At 44.7% G+C, this 15,602-nt stretch overlaps 1 protein-coding gene across 1 annotated transcript in view; it reads left to right on the plus strand.

The window, feature by feature from the left end:
- TRAPPC11 (trafficking protein particle complex subunit 11) overlaps positions 1-15,602 on the plus strand; it is a 550,973-nt gene that overhangs the window by 177,117 nt on the left and 358,254 nt on the right. The window contains exon 20 of the mRNA XM_069199334.1: positions 5,230-5,417. Coding sequence (XP_069055435.1) covers positions 5,230-5,417 — 188 coding nt within the window. The remainder of the gene's footprint in view (positions 1-5,229; positions 5,418-15,602) is intronic.

The following is a 15,602-nucleotide window of genomic DNA, read 5'->3' on the forward strand; positions in this document are numbered from 1 at the left end:
CGCAGCCTGCCTTCCGCGCGCCGAGTTCTGGCTCCTCGGCACAGCCGCTTCGGCAACAAAAAACTCATTTGCCGGACCTGAAGAATGGAGAGCAGAGCGAGGCGCAAGATGGGGGATAGATTGAGCCTGAAGCCATTGGTATAGTCTAAGCTATATGGAAAAAGTTATACCATTTACATTAACTCAATAGCTGCTACTTTAATCCTACCATGGGGAGGGGTTCACCCCTCCATGTCATACGTTACTCCCAGTTACCTACCAGGACTCTGAAGTTGGGACAACAGGTGCCTCTTGTTGGAGGTGGGGGGGGTATGTGTGCAGGGCCATAGGGGGGGGGGGGGATGGGTTGGTCTGATATAGCCATTGCTCTAGATATGTTGTTGTTCTTTATTTTATTGTCACACAGGCCTCTTAATTTCTAATCCGTCTCCAATGGTGTCCCGCCTAGCCCAGTCAAAGAAAATGTGTATACTAAGATGGTCCTAGGGACCCTTAGGTGGGTTCAGGAGCTGACTACATATGTTGACTCGCTTTTGTCATGGCTGTATACAGTGTGATGTCCTGGAATGTAAATGTGCTACTGAACAAGATCAAACGCACTCCAGTACTCTGACATATGCAAAAGCTTCATACCCCCATTTTGTTCTTGTGAGAGACACACCTAATGGGCACATCATGTCCCTTCCTGGCTCAATATGGGTTGGACCGAGTATACCATGCGGGGTTCTCCGTGGGGTAGAGATACTTAGGCATAGTGGGTTTCCCTTGGTGGTGCATCGGAAAAAGCTAGATACACAGGGCAGATACATCACGCTGGCGGCTATGGTTGGGGGCCACTCCTTAAACTTGGTATGTGTATATGACCCTCCCATGGCACTTGACCCCTTCCTTAAAGGAACTTGCGGCGGTGGTCGCTCAGTTGCCTCTTGGCCTCACTAATATTTGAGGCGACATGAACGCAGTTTCAGTCCCCGCCATGGGTATTGCAGGTACAGCCTTGGATGTTCGATGCCAACGGTCCATTTCCTTAAGTAAATAGATGTATAATCTAGGTCTTTCTGAGGTGTGACAGACTTTGAATCCTCGATCCACGCAATATACCCATGCCTCTGCGGCGCATCACACGCATGCCTGCATTGATATGATTTTTATGCCATCTACAGATCTCTCTTCAGTTGTAGAGGTTCAAGTAGTTGCCTGGGACATATCTGATCACGCCCCTATCCTCCTGAGCATTGACTCGGCCACTCCGATACAGCGACCCCTGTGGTGCCTTAACGCCTGGCTCTTACTGAAGGCTGGGTATGTTGAAGAGCTTCATAAGGAGGTCGAGCAGTATTTCGAGATTAACGAAGGAACAATGCAAACAAAGGCAGTTCTGTGGGAGGCTGGGAAAGCCATGGTTTGTGGTTATGCCAAAACTCTTCTTCCGAAACTGGTGAGAACCAAGGTGGCCCACATTGCTCATTTAGAGGCTCGAGTACTTAAGTTGGAGGCACTCTTGGCCCGGGGTAGCCAGGGAGATGTGGAAGGCGCCCTAAATCTTGTAAAGGAGGAAATTCTGCCCCAATCCCTAGAGGCGGCAAAACAAATATGGTATGCGTCTCAAGTGCATATTTATGGCTGGGGAGATGAAAACAGCAAGTTGCTGTACTGGCTGGCTACTAAGTCCCTAGCAGAACGGATTGTACCTGAGGTGGCAGACATGATAGGAACGAGACAAATTACTCCTGTTGGTATATTGGCCTCGTTCGCACAATAAATATGCTGTGCTCTACACAGCGGCCCCTAGGCCATTGGAGGAACACGAAGAACCGCTTTTAAATTAGATGTCTTTGCCCAATCTCCCGGACAGGGAACGCTGGGCTTTAGATCAACCTATTTCCTTGGAGGAGATTGGGGATGCCATGTCGGCATTAAAAACTAGGAAAAACCCAACCCAGGATGGATATTCTTCTGAGTACTACTCTAAGTTTAGGGATCTACTGGTGATGCAGCTGCCTGGCCTCTATGAGGAGGCAATGGAAGTCGGTTCCTTCCCGGATAGCCACAATAGGGGTTCTGCCAAAGAGCCACCCCCATCAGTATTGTGCGCAGATTATCGATGATATCTCTGATCAATGGGGAACTAAATATATATGCCACTGTCTTGGCAAACCGTCTGAGCAACGTCTTGGGATATCTGATCCATCCTGATCAAAGTGGCTTCATGCCAACCCATAGGACCAGGCATTGTTTCAGGCACTGGCATGTGGCCCTAGCACATAGACCTCGCTAGCACTGGTGTTGATAGATACTGTGGACTGGGGATATTTGGATCAGGTGCTTGGGAAGGCGGCACTCGGGACGAATTTTGAGAATAACCGGGCAATGGCGAAGGTACTGATTAATGTGGTAATGTCAGAGGCCTTAGGGGAACACGACAGGGGTGCCACTGTCCCTCCCTACTTTTCTTTGCCTTGGCCGTTGAATCCATAGCGTACATGATCCGCGGGGACCCATTGCTTACAGGCATTGGGCTCCGGGTGAGGAGGATCGTATTGCTCTATACGCAGGCAATGTGCTGTTGTATTTATCATATTTATCAGAGAGTGGCCCCCGCTGCCTCCGTCTTCTTCATCTCTTCACAGAAGCCTCTGCTGTCCATATAGGCCCTAAGAAATCTCTCTTAGTTACACTGACCCGGTAAATAATCGAATGGCAATCCAAATTGCCTATAAGGCGGCACAGTTTTACCTATTTGGGCATCAAAATAGCGCTGGAATCACCTCTAACATGGGCCCTTTACATCACCCCGCGTGAAGTCGGACTTGAAGAAATGGAACTCATTGCCCCTTAATGTCCTGGGCCACATAGCCTTATTCAAGATGCCGGTACTACTGTGTTTTCCTTATCTCCTTCGAAACCTCTCGATGCAGTTACCGTCTCATTGGTTCAGAGAGATGGACACAATGGCCAGTGCCTTTCTGTGGCAGAACGGGAGGCTGCATCTCAGTTGGGCTGTATGTAGACAAACTACATACAAGGGAGGATTGGGTATGTCCAGTCTGCGGTACTATTATTTAGCGACCTAAGTCCTCATGCTCAATGAATGGCTTACTGGGGGGTAGGTGGATCCAGCTTACTGCTTAGAACTTGTGACACTGGGGTTTCCCTGTATCACAGACCTTCTTTATGGCGGTCCTGTCTCTTTGAGCATCCCCGAGGTTACCAGGATGGTGTTCACTGGATGGCGGGAGGCACAGCACCACTGGGTGGTGGAAGAAACTGATGCAACATACCCCATTGTGGCGTGGGACCTGGTTGAGGGAGGTGAGTGCTCTTGAGGGCTTCTCCTGATGAGACGCAATAGGTATCGCAGTACTTGACCATGTGTGGTCCAGCAAACATTTGCAGTCCTTTCAAGAGCTCCAACAGGGATTCACGTTATCTAACACACAATTCCATAAGAATCTACAACAAAGGCATGCCCTGATGTCATATATATATGAGGCTACTTGCAAATTCAGTCCCATGGAAGCAAAGGTGGTGATGGGTGCCCTGGGTAAGGGTCGAATCTCCCAAATATACCACTCAATATTGCTAAATGCCTCTGATACCCTCCAGCCCCTAGGTTCCTGTTGGTAGAGTTTTGTGGGACCGATGGATGACGAAGACTGGCGAGATGCCTAAATGGCGCTACGGGTAATAATTATCTCAGCTAAACTGTGATTAGTGCAGTTGTACTACTTACATTGTGTGTTTCTCACCCTGGCTACATTGTGCAGAGCGGGTCTACGGCCTACTCCCCAATGCAGTTTCTGCTCCCATATCCATATCCTATGGTCCTGCCCACTCATTGTGTAAATCTGGAACCAGATATTGGCTGAGCTTTCTATGATTGTAGTACAGACATTGGGACAGTCCCCATTGATGGTCCTTTTGGGGGTAATGGAGGAGGTGGAGAACTCTCGAGCAGACAGAGTCCTGTTAGGCACCGCTCTTCTCATTGCAAAACGAGACATTGCAGTACAGTGAACAGCCAGTTGCCCACCAATGCTTTTGAAGTGGCAGCAAAGAGTAGACTGGTGATCCTAGATGGAGAAGCCTGTATATGTAGCGAGATGCTGCCCGCAGAGACATGCTCGAATCTAGTCCAAGGGGGGACTCTTGAAGGGAAGAGGCAGGGTAACACCTTGTTATGAGATGTAGTGCTGAGATGTGCGGGGCAACTGCACGGCCACCAAAGGGTCGAGACATTGGATTCATTTGATTTGTTTTATCAGACCTTTATTGTGACAAACCATGATGTGAATAAAATAAAATTAGGATATAAAAAAAAAGAATCCTTGTTTTAAATACTTTCACCTCTGGGAGCTTTGTATATCCTTATCTGGCATGGTTTAAACTGTGAGTAATTATGGTGAGGATTAAGGGCTATTATTTATTGTCATTGTTTATATTAACTGAATTATGTGTCATGGGTATATGAGTGCCTTGCCAGTATAATCACTCGATTTGTTATTCTATCTTATGCTATTCTAGGATAGCAGTAAGTAGTGGAACCAATTTGCAGCTGGGTTTTGGAAGGTATGCACCTGTTTTTTTAGAAATGTAAAAGTGAAACAATTTAGGATTGTAGTGATAGTTGCCAGAGCTGCTACTTATATATTCATCTTGATATAATTGTGTGATGCAGGCTCCTACACTGATGCATAAACAAGGCTATAATACTATGCAGTTTCAGCCATACACACAACTCTTCTCACATATGCCACACTGCACTCCCTGTAAACATTTCCATAGAATTAAGGCTACTAATCAATCGCCCCATCTCTTACTCCATTTTACTTCAAATTCGTGTGTGTGTGTGTGTGTGTGTGTGTGTGTGTGTGTGTGTGTGTGTGTGTGTGTGTGTGTGTGTGTGTGTGTGTGTGTGTGTGTGTGTGTGTGTGTGTGTGTGTGTGTGTGTGTGTGTGTGTGTGTGTGTGTGTGTGTGTGTGTGTGCGCGGTGACAAAAGTCATGGCGCACCTCCAGTCATCAAAACATTACAGATGAACTCTTGCATCCATAGCCATCCAGTGGAGTAATATAACAATTCTGCAAATGCACTTAGATAACTAAAGTACATTATAATAAAATATAAGATAAATACGACTTTGTATTCAAAATTTTGTATAGTCGCATGGGTACATTTTGAAAGTAAATGGAGTTGTCACTAGACTATTTACATAAAATACTTGTTCCAGATCACCTCAGTAGATCTCATTCTGGGCAGTGAGACAGGCAGATGTGTGATTCTGAACTGGAGAGGTGGTGGCGGAGATGCTGCTTCCCCGCAAGAAGCACTACAGGCAGCTCGTTCCTTCAAACGGCGACCCAAACTCCCTGACAACGAAGTGTTTTGGGACAGCATAACAATTCAAGCAAGTACAATGTGAGTGGGTCATACAAAATACCAATTTCTGATTGTATAAATTGTACATGAAGTGGGTATCTGTGTGTGATGTTACTCCAAACTTACCATATAAATGGTTTTTTTCCACTTTTATTATATTTTTAGGAATGCTGAAACGCTTTGCTTGCATGTATCACAAATGAATATTATGGCGACATACAAAGTGAATTTCGGAGGATGTGGCGGATTTCATAAATTTTGTGATGGTGAACAATAGGAACCCGCTTGTTAAAAAGGAGGCAGTTTAGTTGAGCCTTTCTTTGGAATTTGTTTTAATTCGTTTTTTTTCAAGATAGTATATCAACATTAACCATAGTGAGTCACCTATCTGAAGATATTCCACCCTTAGGTTCAGAATATTTCCCTGTCCTTCAATGTCAATGTAAGCTAGTTATTGATTATATAAATGAGCACCACAGCTTAATTAAAATCATGTTTTTTATCTTAAGTTGTGTTTAAATATTATTCCACAATGTAGCAAATGAATAGATCAGTTCCCTGTTGCAAGTGAGGCTTTGCATGAGATATGACTCGTTTTAGCCATTAATAATCTCTTGAATGTGGTTACTAAAAGCCATGTTATTTACTGTAGCAAATATGGATCTAATAATCTCAGTATAGTTGTCATGATTCTATTGAATGTACTCACTCCTGGGAAATCCTATAATTGAATGCAAATCTCATCCCAGTGCTTCTTGCCAGTTGCATATATTGTAAACTTGTGAACTAGATCAGCATCTACTTGCTAGTAGTACTTTGCACAGGAAGAACCAGGTTCATCATATTTCCATATATTTTTGTCATGTGTAATGAATGTATCAACATAATTTTAAAGTTTGTTAGGTTACGTTCAAATGGTATGCAGTGTTTGTGTGTATTTTGGAAGGATAACTCTACTTTAGAACTTGTATGGATTCACCACATTTCCTTAACTATTATTTCTCCACTACATTTGAAGCATTCATGTCAACCTGGAATTCACAATGTCTAAATGAAACAACAACAATTGAATAGGTGGAAGTTCATTCACAGATCTAAAGACATGGTTACCTGTTGAAACCACAAGTGTAATTTTAAGTTTGAGATTGCTCATCCTCCGCAGCCTAATTTTAGCTGATATGGTTTTGGTGTACAGTGGACTTTTATGTAGCACATGACCCCTTTCTACAACGATGAAGACCCTAATTATGTTGAAAATATGTTTGTTTCAGTCACCAATACCAAGAATCATGTTTTATATGCATATTGAGAAGGATTACATTCCCTTTGCCTGTGTTAAGTATCTAGGAGATATTAGCTTCTGAGGGCTAGGTAAGGGCATTCTCCTGTCAGTAACTCGCCATTGAGGTACTCAAAACAAGCAGGTGGAGCAGCTGAGCCAGGACCTGTGGATTAGGGTGATTCTAAATGGTAAGCAAACATTTTCCCTGCCAGAAATTAATTTTTTGGTGACAAGGGTAAATTCAATGTGAACAACATTTATCTCATATATATTTATTTGGAGGGGATAGCATAATTCCTGCTTTCTCCCTCCTCCCTGACTGATGTTCAGGGCTTTCCTCAACCTCTGTAAGACTGAGAGCATTAGATGATGATGTTCACACCCCAGTGGATCAGCAGGATTTGGTTCTTACACTTTTGTCAGTATACCATTATAATATGTGTATAAACCACCCCCTCTTTTTTGTAGTGGGCTGCTTTCTCATGCTGGTTTACTTTGCTAGTGATTTTAAGATTTTAATGGCAGATAAAAAGCACCAATATAATTGACTTCTTGCCCATCAGGGACATTGGTTTATATTTTCAGTACCATTGCAACACTTTGGAAGTTTGTTTCTAGGAAAGAAAAACGTTGCAAGGTTGCAGTGGTGCAGCCAGCACTGCAGTTAGGCAAATAGTGCTCCTGCTATGTCCATAGCCACTCATTTGACAGAAACCTGCTGCCAACGTGGCAGGAAACTCTAAACTTGGCTCACATGTCACCACAGGGCTGATTAAGGGGGGGTTACAGTCACGTCTTAAGTGCCTAAAGCAGTTAGTCTCACTGTTATTCTTCAGTACCATGACTGACAACTGGTATAATCTGCATGCATAGAAGAGCGATGGTTTGTATTCCATCACAGGCAAGATACAAAGGTATGATTTTCTTCTAGCATTCACATTCACTTATGCAACACTTAATGGGCTGTAAATAAGCCTCCATATGCCCTTGCATGTTTTTTTTGTTTGTTTTGTTTTTGTTAGCTTGGTTGCTACATTTTGATGCATTCCTCCATTATAATGTTCCCTAAGTGAAGAAGCTTTGGCCATTTGGGAACTCATCTGTCGGGGCATAGCTGGCATTAAAGTGCCTCTGCCGTGTCATCAGCAGTAGCAGTTTAGGGAATAATTTTGAGTTTGGACCATAGTTCATCAGAAGCTTGTTAGATTTTCTGCCACCCCTGCAATTTGGTTGCCCCTTTACTGAACAGTGTCACCCCTTAGGTACCTAAAGCAATGAAACTAATCAGGATCGGTATATGCATGCTTGTTAGTTGAAATAAGCTGCATTATTTTGGTGAACTCCCCCCCTAATATCCCACAGTCAAGAGATATTATCCGGTGTTGATCCAGATGATACAAATTTTTGTCAGCTCCGCGCACAGGGTGAGTGAACTACAGATGGTATGGGGTGACTAGCTTTTTCCTTGTGAAACTCTGCACAATGTTGTTTTGAGAACACTCCACTCTTTTGTGCCAAGAGCCTATTTTATTTTCACATCAAATTGAACTTTTAATGCAAGACTTTTTTCCTGGGTCCTTTTCAGCTGATGAAAGAGCAGTCCATATTCTTGGTATAATGTGGGCTTTCTCATGGTATTATTTGTAATATTCCCCACAACGTGTGTCATTGAGGGCCTGAAGAAATATGATCACTTCTGATGGATACTTCGAACTGCAGATTCCTCATCTTTTGACTGTCCCCAGGCACCAGACAAGATCTGAAAAATGTAAACAACATTGCTCCAGCCCGTGGTTGGCATAGTGCTCTCCACTCTGGCTTCACACGATTACAGAAGTGGTGAACATTGCCGCATTTAATCGCCAACCCTTCACACTGACGTAAATTCATTTCTTTCCATGCCTTTGTATACAGGACTGGAGCTCGCTCCCAACCTTTTCCTTGTCAGTTGATTAGTTTTTTCATCAACATTGTTTTTCCCAGTGTGCTAGGGAAACAATGTCCACTCCTAAAACTACAGGGTTTAGGCCTTTTAAGGACTGTCGCAACCAGATGTCTGTGACAGTTACCCATAATGTCTGCCTCTGGTGCGCAAGTCCAAGTGCTGCAAGGAATACGCCCTTATGAACCCCAAGGTGATCCGGGAACTTAATGTGAAGCTATATATTGCTGAACACCAGAAGAAGTCTTTGAAGTCTGGAGTCTGCTCGAATTCAACTGTACGGACCTGTTCCTACAATCAAGGATGTTCCACAACAGGTCGTCATTGAGGTCAAAATCATCTGGTTCAAATGATCTGGTAACACTCCGAATCGAACACTGGATGGCAGGAGAATATAGAGGATATGAATCTACAGCACTACATGCCACGAACAGATGCTTACTGGGTAACGTTTTTCATGTATGTTTGTATGTATGTATGGTCTTCCGACTAAACAAAAAGCAAGACTAGATGTATCTTTGTGTTTGCCAAAGGTGTGAAGACTCTTTCTTCTGCAGAGAAAATTCAGATTCTTGCGTAGAAAAAAGTCAGTCAAGGCTCTTCTGTATAAAAAAGAAAAGGGCATCTACTCCTGCTGAATCAGGCAAAGTAGAAAGTTCTAAAACACAAATTTCTACTATTCAGTGTTCTATTTGGGTCAAAAGTAATGTAATTGGGATGTTTTTGCCCCACAAATGTACCCTAGCACAAAAAGACTAAAGGAGTATCATGGATTTACAGTATTTGTGTCAGGCACAGACACTTATGGAAGTCCCAAATTGGCTTTGCAAGCATCACTATCACTACACACACCTTGCATTGGATTTGACACTGCATTTCAGATGTGTTTTTTACATGCATGTAGTGGTATCAGCTGTTATCATTCACAAGGTAGATCTTTGTCTATCCATACTGGACTGATTGCCTTTTGTTCAGAGAAAGGCACTTTTCTGAAAATGACTTCTCTTCTAATTGTCAGAAAGGCCTCCTCTCATCTGCTCTCTGTGTCATTGTGCATCTTTGTAGCGCTGAATACCAGATTGTATTCAAGAACTCTCCAAGAATGCCTGATAAATCAGTTGTGTCTGCATATAGAGGGCTGGAATTACCTTATTGAGCTTTGTGTATCCCCAGTACATTTCATGGTGGCATCAGGAAAATAAGATGCCACACGTTGTTCCATTCCATAGACACCTAGTGGTTGAGATAGTTGTAAAGGATTTCTGTCTGGAAGGATGTTCATGTGAAGGGGCTGAGGATGTGATGCTAAAGATTTGTTAGGGAGAGTGGATAACATACCAGCTTCCTAGAATTACGGTCAGCCCAGTTGGCTCTTTACCAGTTGTTTCACTGATCTCGTACAGCTCTTTTCAGTTACAGACTGACACTACTGCAACATTGTATTGTATTATATAAATCACCATGGGGAAGGTTAAGATCCAACACCCTCTTGAGAGAAATAATGGACAAACTGGCACAGGCTCCTGTTGAAAAGCATGCAGGTCGCAGCAGTCCACTTTCAAGGACTTCAGAAGACACCGGCTACGAAATCACAATTTGGAATGATATAGCAAAATACCATGCAACATTTTGTCATCTAGCGATTCCCAGGGATAACTTATAAGTCATTGAAAAAATTAAATATCCAGATTTCTCTAGCCCTTGTCCAAAGGAAATGCCCTTTCAATAGACCAGCTATGGACATTTCAGCACACCTCTCCCCTGTTTGCATTCCTCAGGAAAGTGATAACCAGGTAAAAGCATTCTCTAGTGCTGATCATCCACAATGCTCCACACTAACCTAGTCATTAGTATCATACAAATATTCTCAGCTATTAATCAAACCACACATGAGGCATATTTTTTATTTGAGACCTTCTTTCTCAAGCATGATCCTTTATTCTCACTTACAACTGTTCAATTTGATTGTCTGTCTTGAGTACCTGCAGCAAGCCCCCATGAATTTTCCAAGCTAATTGTCTGGCTATCTTGAAGGTAGCTTATCTCCCTTCCACAAGATCAGCGAAGGCATTTCAGTAGATGTTCTGGGTCTGGTGTTTGGAGATGGAGTTAGACCCAATAACATGCCAAGTAGAAACCGTTGGGATGATAGCCTTACCTGTCCTAGAGAAGAGTTTGAGATACCCATTTGTTGTTTTTTCTGTAGGGGATGTGACATGCATTATCCCTTTGGGGGCTAAGGAGACATAACCGAGTGAGTTATCCAGATTGAGAGGTTCACAGTAATGACATCGGACAATATAAGCCACAGCCCTGCCAGTGTGTGTTTTTCTGTGCCTAACTGATGAAGGTCTAGAGCTTGGTTGCCGTAGAATTTCTTTCATTATTTTCAATGTTGTCTGCAGGTCTAGATCAAATGTTCTGTCCCTTGTTGTGATGGTTTACATTTCAGCAAAAATATTGCATTTAGATGTCTCTTTCTCCCCCCCCCCCCCCCCCCCACACACAACATCTTCTTATGGTATCTGGAGCCAGACCGCAATCTTTCTTTCTTTCAGTAGCCTGTGTGCATTCATGCACCTTAAGACTCTGGGAGGCCAACTTATTCCTAGCTCAGACCTGTGAAGAGACCCCCAAGTAGTCCCTCTTCTCTTATTCAGGTACATACCTCACTGAAAGATGGTGTCCAAAGAGCTCTTCCATAAAAAAAAGCATAACATGAAAAAGACAAGCCTTTTTCTTCCTCCAGGAAAAGAACCTGCTCTTGAGACCCATCAGACTGTGGCAGTGTTCTCCAAATCAGGCTTCCTCCTGTTCTTTCTTGAAGACTGTTCCAGTTCTGCTCAGGCTGATAATCCAGGCTGATCCTGCTGACGTTTCTCAGGTGGCTACTTCCTGGCGAGCTATGTAGACTTTTTCAGAACTGCCCTCTCTGTGTCACGTTGTAGATGCTCCTCAGACTCGGTGCGATGCAAATGGGAGTCCACCTCCTGACACCACCAAGTCACAGATAAAAACCACGGTGCATTGGAGTAATCAGGTGAGGGAAGGAAGGGGAAGGAACAGCAGGGAAAGGATATCTGCAAGGAGAAGAATACACAGCGTTAATATCACATTAGCCTGTCTATTCTCGCAATGTCTCGCTAAAGCACCAACGACCGTACCTGCCAATATCTCCTGAGGGCAGGACTAGTCCAACGCCTGTCTATGCTCCATCTGAATCATAGATGGACGCCACAGGCCAACGATGAACACCGATAATCTCTTATGGGTTGTTCAACACCCACTCTTGTACAAGATAGACATAAAATAGTGAGGAAACAAAACGAAGAGAGAGAAGAAAAAGAATGACGGTAAAACCCAACTCGGGCTCCTTTCTATAACTCAGTTAAAACACTGAGCCTCATGTCATAGTCACGCAAATGGTAGAAATGACCCATTCTTTCTACACCATGTACTGAAAAGCAAAAATGTCCCGGCAGTTCAATCCCCGCAAAAGTAAACATTAACACTGCGTCACAGCAGAATAAAAATGTTCTCCGGCTATGAAGACAACAGTTCATGAGTAACGAACAGTTCAAATAAAGGAACGCCGTGCCTCGGATACTAACTGTGTCCTGGTCGAACAGGATAGTGGGAAAAAAGGCGAGGGAATCCGGCACCAGATCGCCTCACCGCTTACCACCTCTCCTTCATGTTTCGAAGATCCAAATGGAAGAACTTGAGACTCCCGACGATATCGGGAATATCCAAGACTTGAGGGAAACAGGAGAAAAACAAGTACTCCACTGGAAGCAGAACGAGAATCCACCCTCGGGAACGCCGTCAACAAGAGCCCTCATTGACCATCCGACTTTGATCTGGGAAACGAATAACGCACAACGCTTCCTGGATGTGCGTGGTTTTACGCGACCTCTTCCGGCCATAGGCGTCATGGGATATGTAGTCCAGAAGTACTACAATATCCCGATCGTCAATGCAGGCGCCGCGGTTAACTCCTGACACTCTGGGCCCAGGGGTGTGGCAGAATCCACTTGACATGGTGTCCTCTGCTCCTGCCTGCTCTGCACCACCACCTCCTCTGCTCTCTGTGCTGGTTCACCCATGACCAGAGCTGCTGTTTAATTTAATTTTGGCAGCACTTTTTCCAGAGTCACCTACTCAACTGATTCCAACAGTTCTTTTCCACTAGATCCTCATCAGTAGTCATAAGCACTGAATATTCCCGCCCATGCGCGGTGACCCTGGAGCACATACAGTATATATATAGATATATGTTTGGTGGCATGTGTAGCTGCAGATACACATGCTGTGCACTGTTCCTGCCATCTAGTGTTGGTCTCGGAGTGTTACAAGTTGTTTTTCTTCAAAGAAGTCTTTTCGAGTCACGTAACCGAGTGACTCCTCCCTTTCGGTTCCATTGCGCATGGGTATCGACTCTATCTTAGATTGTTTTCTTTCCACCATCAGGTTCAGACGTGTTCCTCTTCGCTCAGGGTATTCGAGTCAGAAAAAGACTAAATTCACTGAAAATTGTCGGTATTGTTTTCGATCGCGAAACATCTTGCATCGACACCGGCGAAACACACCTTTGGTTGCCCTTCGGGGCTCCCGCGCCCAGCCAGGGCCTGGTCAGCTGGACCGCAGAAAACGTCGAAGCCTAATGGACCGGACCCCGTTCCGTTTCTGCCCACAGTGCCACCCCAAGTATCCCTACACAGACCAACACCGGGTCTGTAGTCTGTGTTTGTCACCGGACCACCAAGAGGATACTTGTGAGGCCTGCAGGTCCTTCCGTTCGAAGAAGACCTTGAGGGATCGAAGGGCGAGGCGACTGCAAATGGCGTCAAAGAGTTCCGAGCACCTCGATGTCGAGGAAAAGGAGATGGCCATCTCCATCCAAGGTTCCGATTCGGACGACTCCGATGCAGACCGACAACCCACAGCAGGCCAGCACGTGAGCTTGTCTGCCCGACCTAAGTTCAGAGTCAGACCAAAAAAAAAAAAAAAGACCCACAAGAAATCAAGCGGTGACCAAGCAACACCTTCTGCACCGAAAAAGGCCAAATCTGTGCCGAAGTCTTCAGACTCGAGCCGAGACACCGTGTCTGAGAAAACTCGACATAGACTCTTCGAGTCGAAGCCTCGAAAGAATCTTTCGGAGCTGAGGCCTACTGTCAGCATGGGCATTTCGGTGCCGACAAAAATGGCTTCGGAGCCGCATAAAGCCTCGTACACCGAGGAACATGGACTCTCAAAACAAGTGAAAGAGAGATACAGATTTGAGGAGGAACTTCACCAAATGGAGGAGTTTGATGAAACACAGGCAACATACAGATCCATACGGATACTGGGAAGATCCAAATGGCATCTCCTCTCAAATTCAAAAGGAAACTGGGTTTCCAAGGAAGTTCAGACACTGAGCAGCCAAAGGCTAAAGTGCCTAGAGAACAATCTCCGCCACGCCAGTTTTCACCATCACATTCTCCTCCGCATTCTCCTATTTATCCCCTTGCAACACCCACTGCACAGTCACCCACACACACTGTGCACTCGCAACAGGATACGGACCCATGGGACCTCTATGATGACCCTGTGTCGGACAATAGCCCGGAGTGCTATCCTTCAAAACCCTCTCCACCCGAAGATAGCACCTCCTACACTCAGGTCTTGGTGAGAGCGGCTGCATTCCACAGTGTGAGCATGCACACAGAGCCATTAGAGGACGATTTTCTTTTTAATACTTTGTCCTCAACGCATGCTTCTTATCAAAGTCTGCCCATGCTCCCAGACATGCTTAAACATGGCCAACAAATGTTTCAGGAGCCCGTGAAGGGAAGACCGATAACACCAAGGGTGGAAAAGAAATACAAGCCACTACCGTCAGACTCAGTATTCATCACCCAGCAGCTGCCCCCAGACTCGGTAGTGGTCAGTGCAGCGAGAAAGAGATCCAACTCGCAGTCATCAGGAGATGCACCACCTCCAGATAAGGAGAGTAAGAAGTTCGACGCGGCAGGAAAGAGAGTAGCGTCACAAGCTGTCAATCAGTGGCGCATAGCAAACTTTCAAGCCCTCCTCACACGATATGACCGAGCTCATTGGGACGAGATGAGCGATATTATCCAACATCTCCCCAAGGAATACCAGAAAAGAGCTCAACAAGTGGTAGAGGAGGGACAAGCAATATCGAACAATCAAATACGATCTGCATTAGATTCGTCCGACACTGCCGCAAGAACAGTGAAGACTGCAGTGACAATTAGACGCCAAGCTTGGCTGAGATCCTCAGGTTTCAAACCAGAGATTCAACAGGCTGTCCTCAACATGCCATTCAATCAGCAACAGCTATTTGGCACATAAGCGGACACAGCCATCAAAAAAATGAGAGGACACTGATACATCCAAAGTAATGGGAGCGCTCTATTCGTCCCAATACAGAGGGACATTCAGAAAACCGAAGTATAGGGGAGGTTTTAGACCACAGTCATCAGAAACATCCACCTCTCAAACAAAACCCTTCTACCAATCACAATATCAGAGAGGGGGGTTTCGCGGGTCCTTCAGGGGACAATTCCCAAGGTCCAGGGGAAAATTCCAGAGCACAAAGCAGGCCACTAAAACCAAGCAGTGAATTTGCCATCACCTTCCCCCAACACACATCCCCTGTGGGAGAAAGACTGGAAATGTTCCACAATCATTGGTAAGACATAACAACGGACACATGGGTACTATCAATTATCCAACATGGTTACTGCATAGAATTCACACATTTTCCTCCAGATATTCCCCCCCCAAAACACACAAACTATCGTTGCACCATCTCACTTTGTTACAAACAGAGGTGCAGGCACTTTTAACAAAACAGGCTATAGAACTAGTACCTCATCCGCAAAAAGGAACAGGGGTCTATTCCCTGTACTTCCTTAGTCCAAAAAGGACAAAACACTAAGACCAATATTAGATCTCAGGAACCTCAACCTGTACATCAAATCAGAAC

This window comes from Pleurodeles waltl, chromosome 1_2 (assembly GCF_031143425.1).
Source record: "Pleurodeles waltl isolate 20211129_DDA chromosome 1_2, aPleWal1.hap1.20221129, whole genome shotgun sequence".
Taxonomy (NCBI): Eukaryota; Metazoa; Chordata; class Amphibia; order Caudata; family Salamandridae; genus Pleurodeles; species Pleurodeles waltl.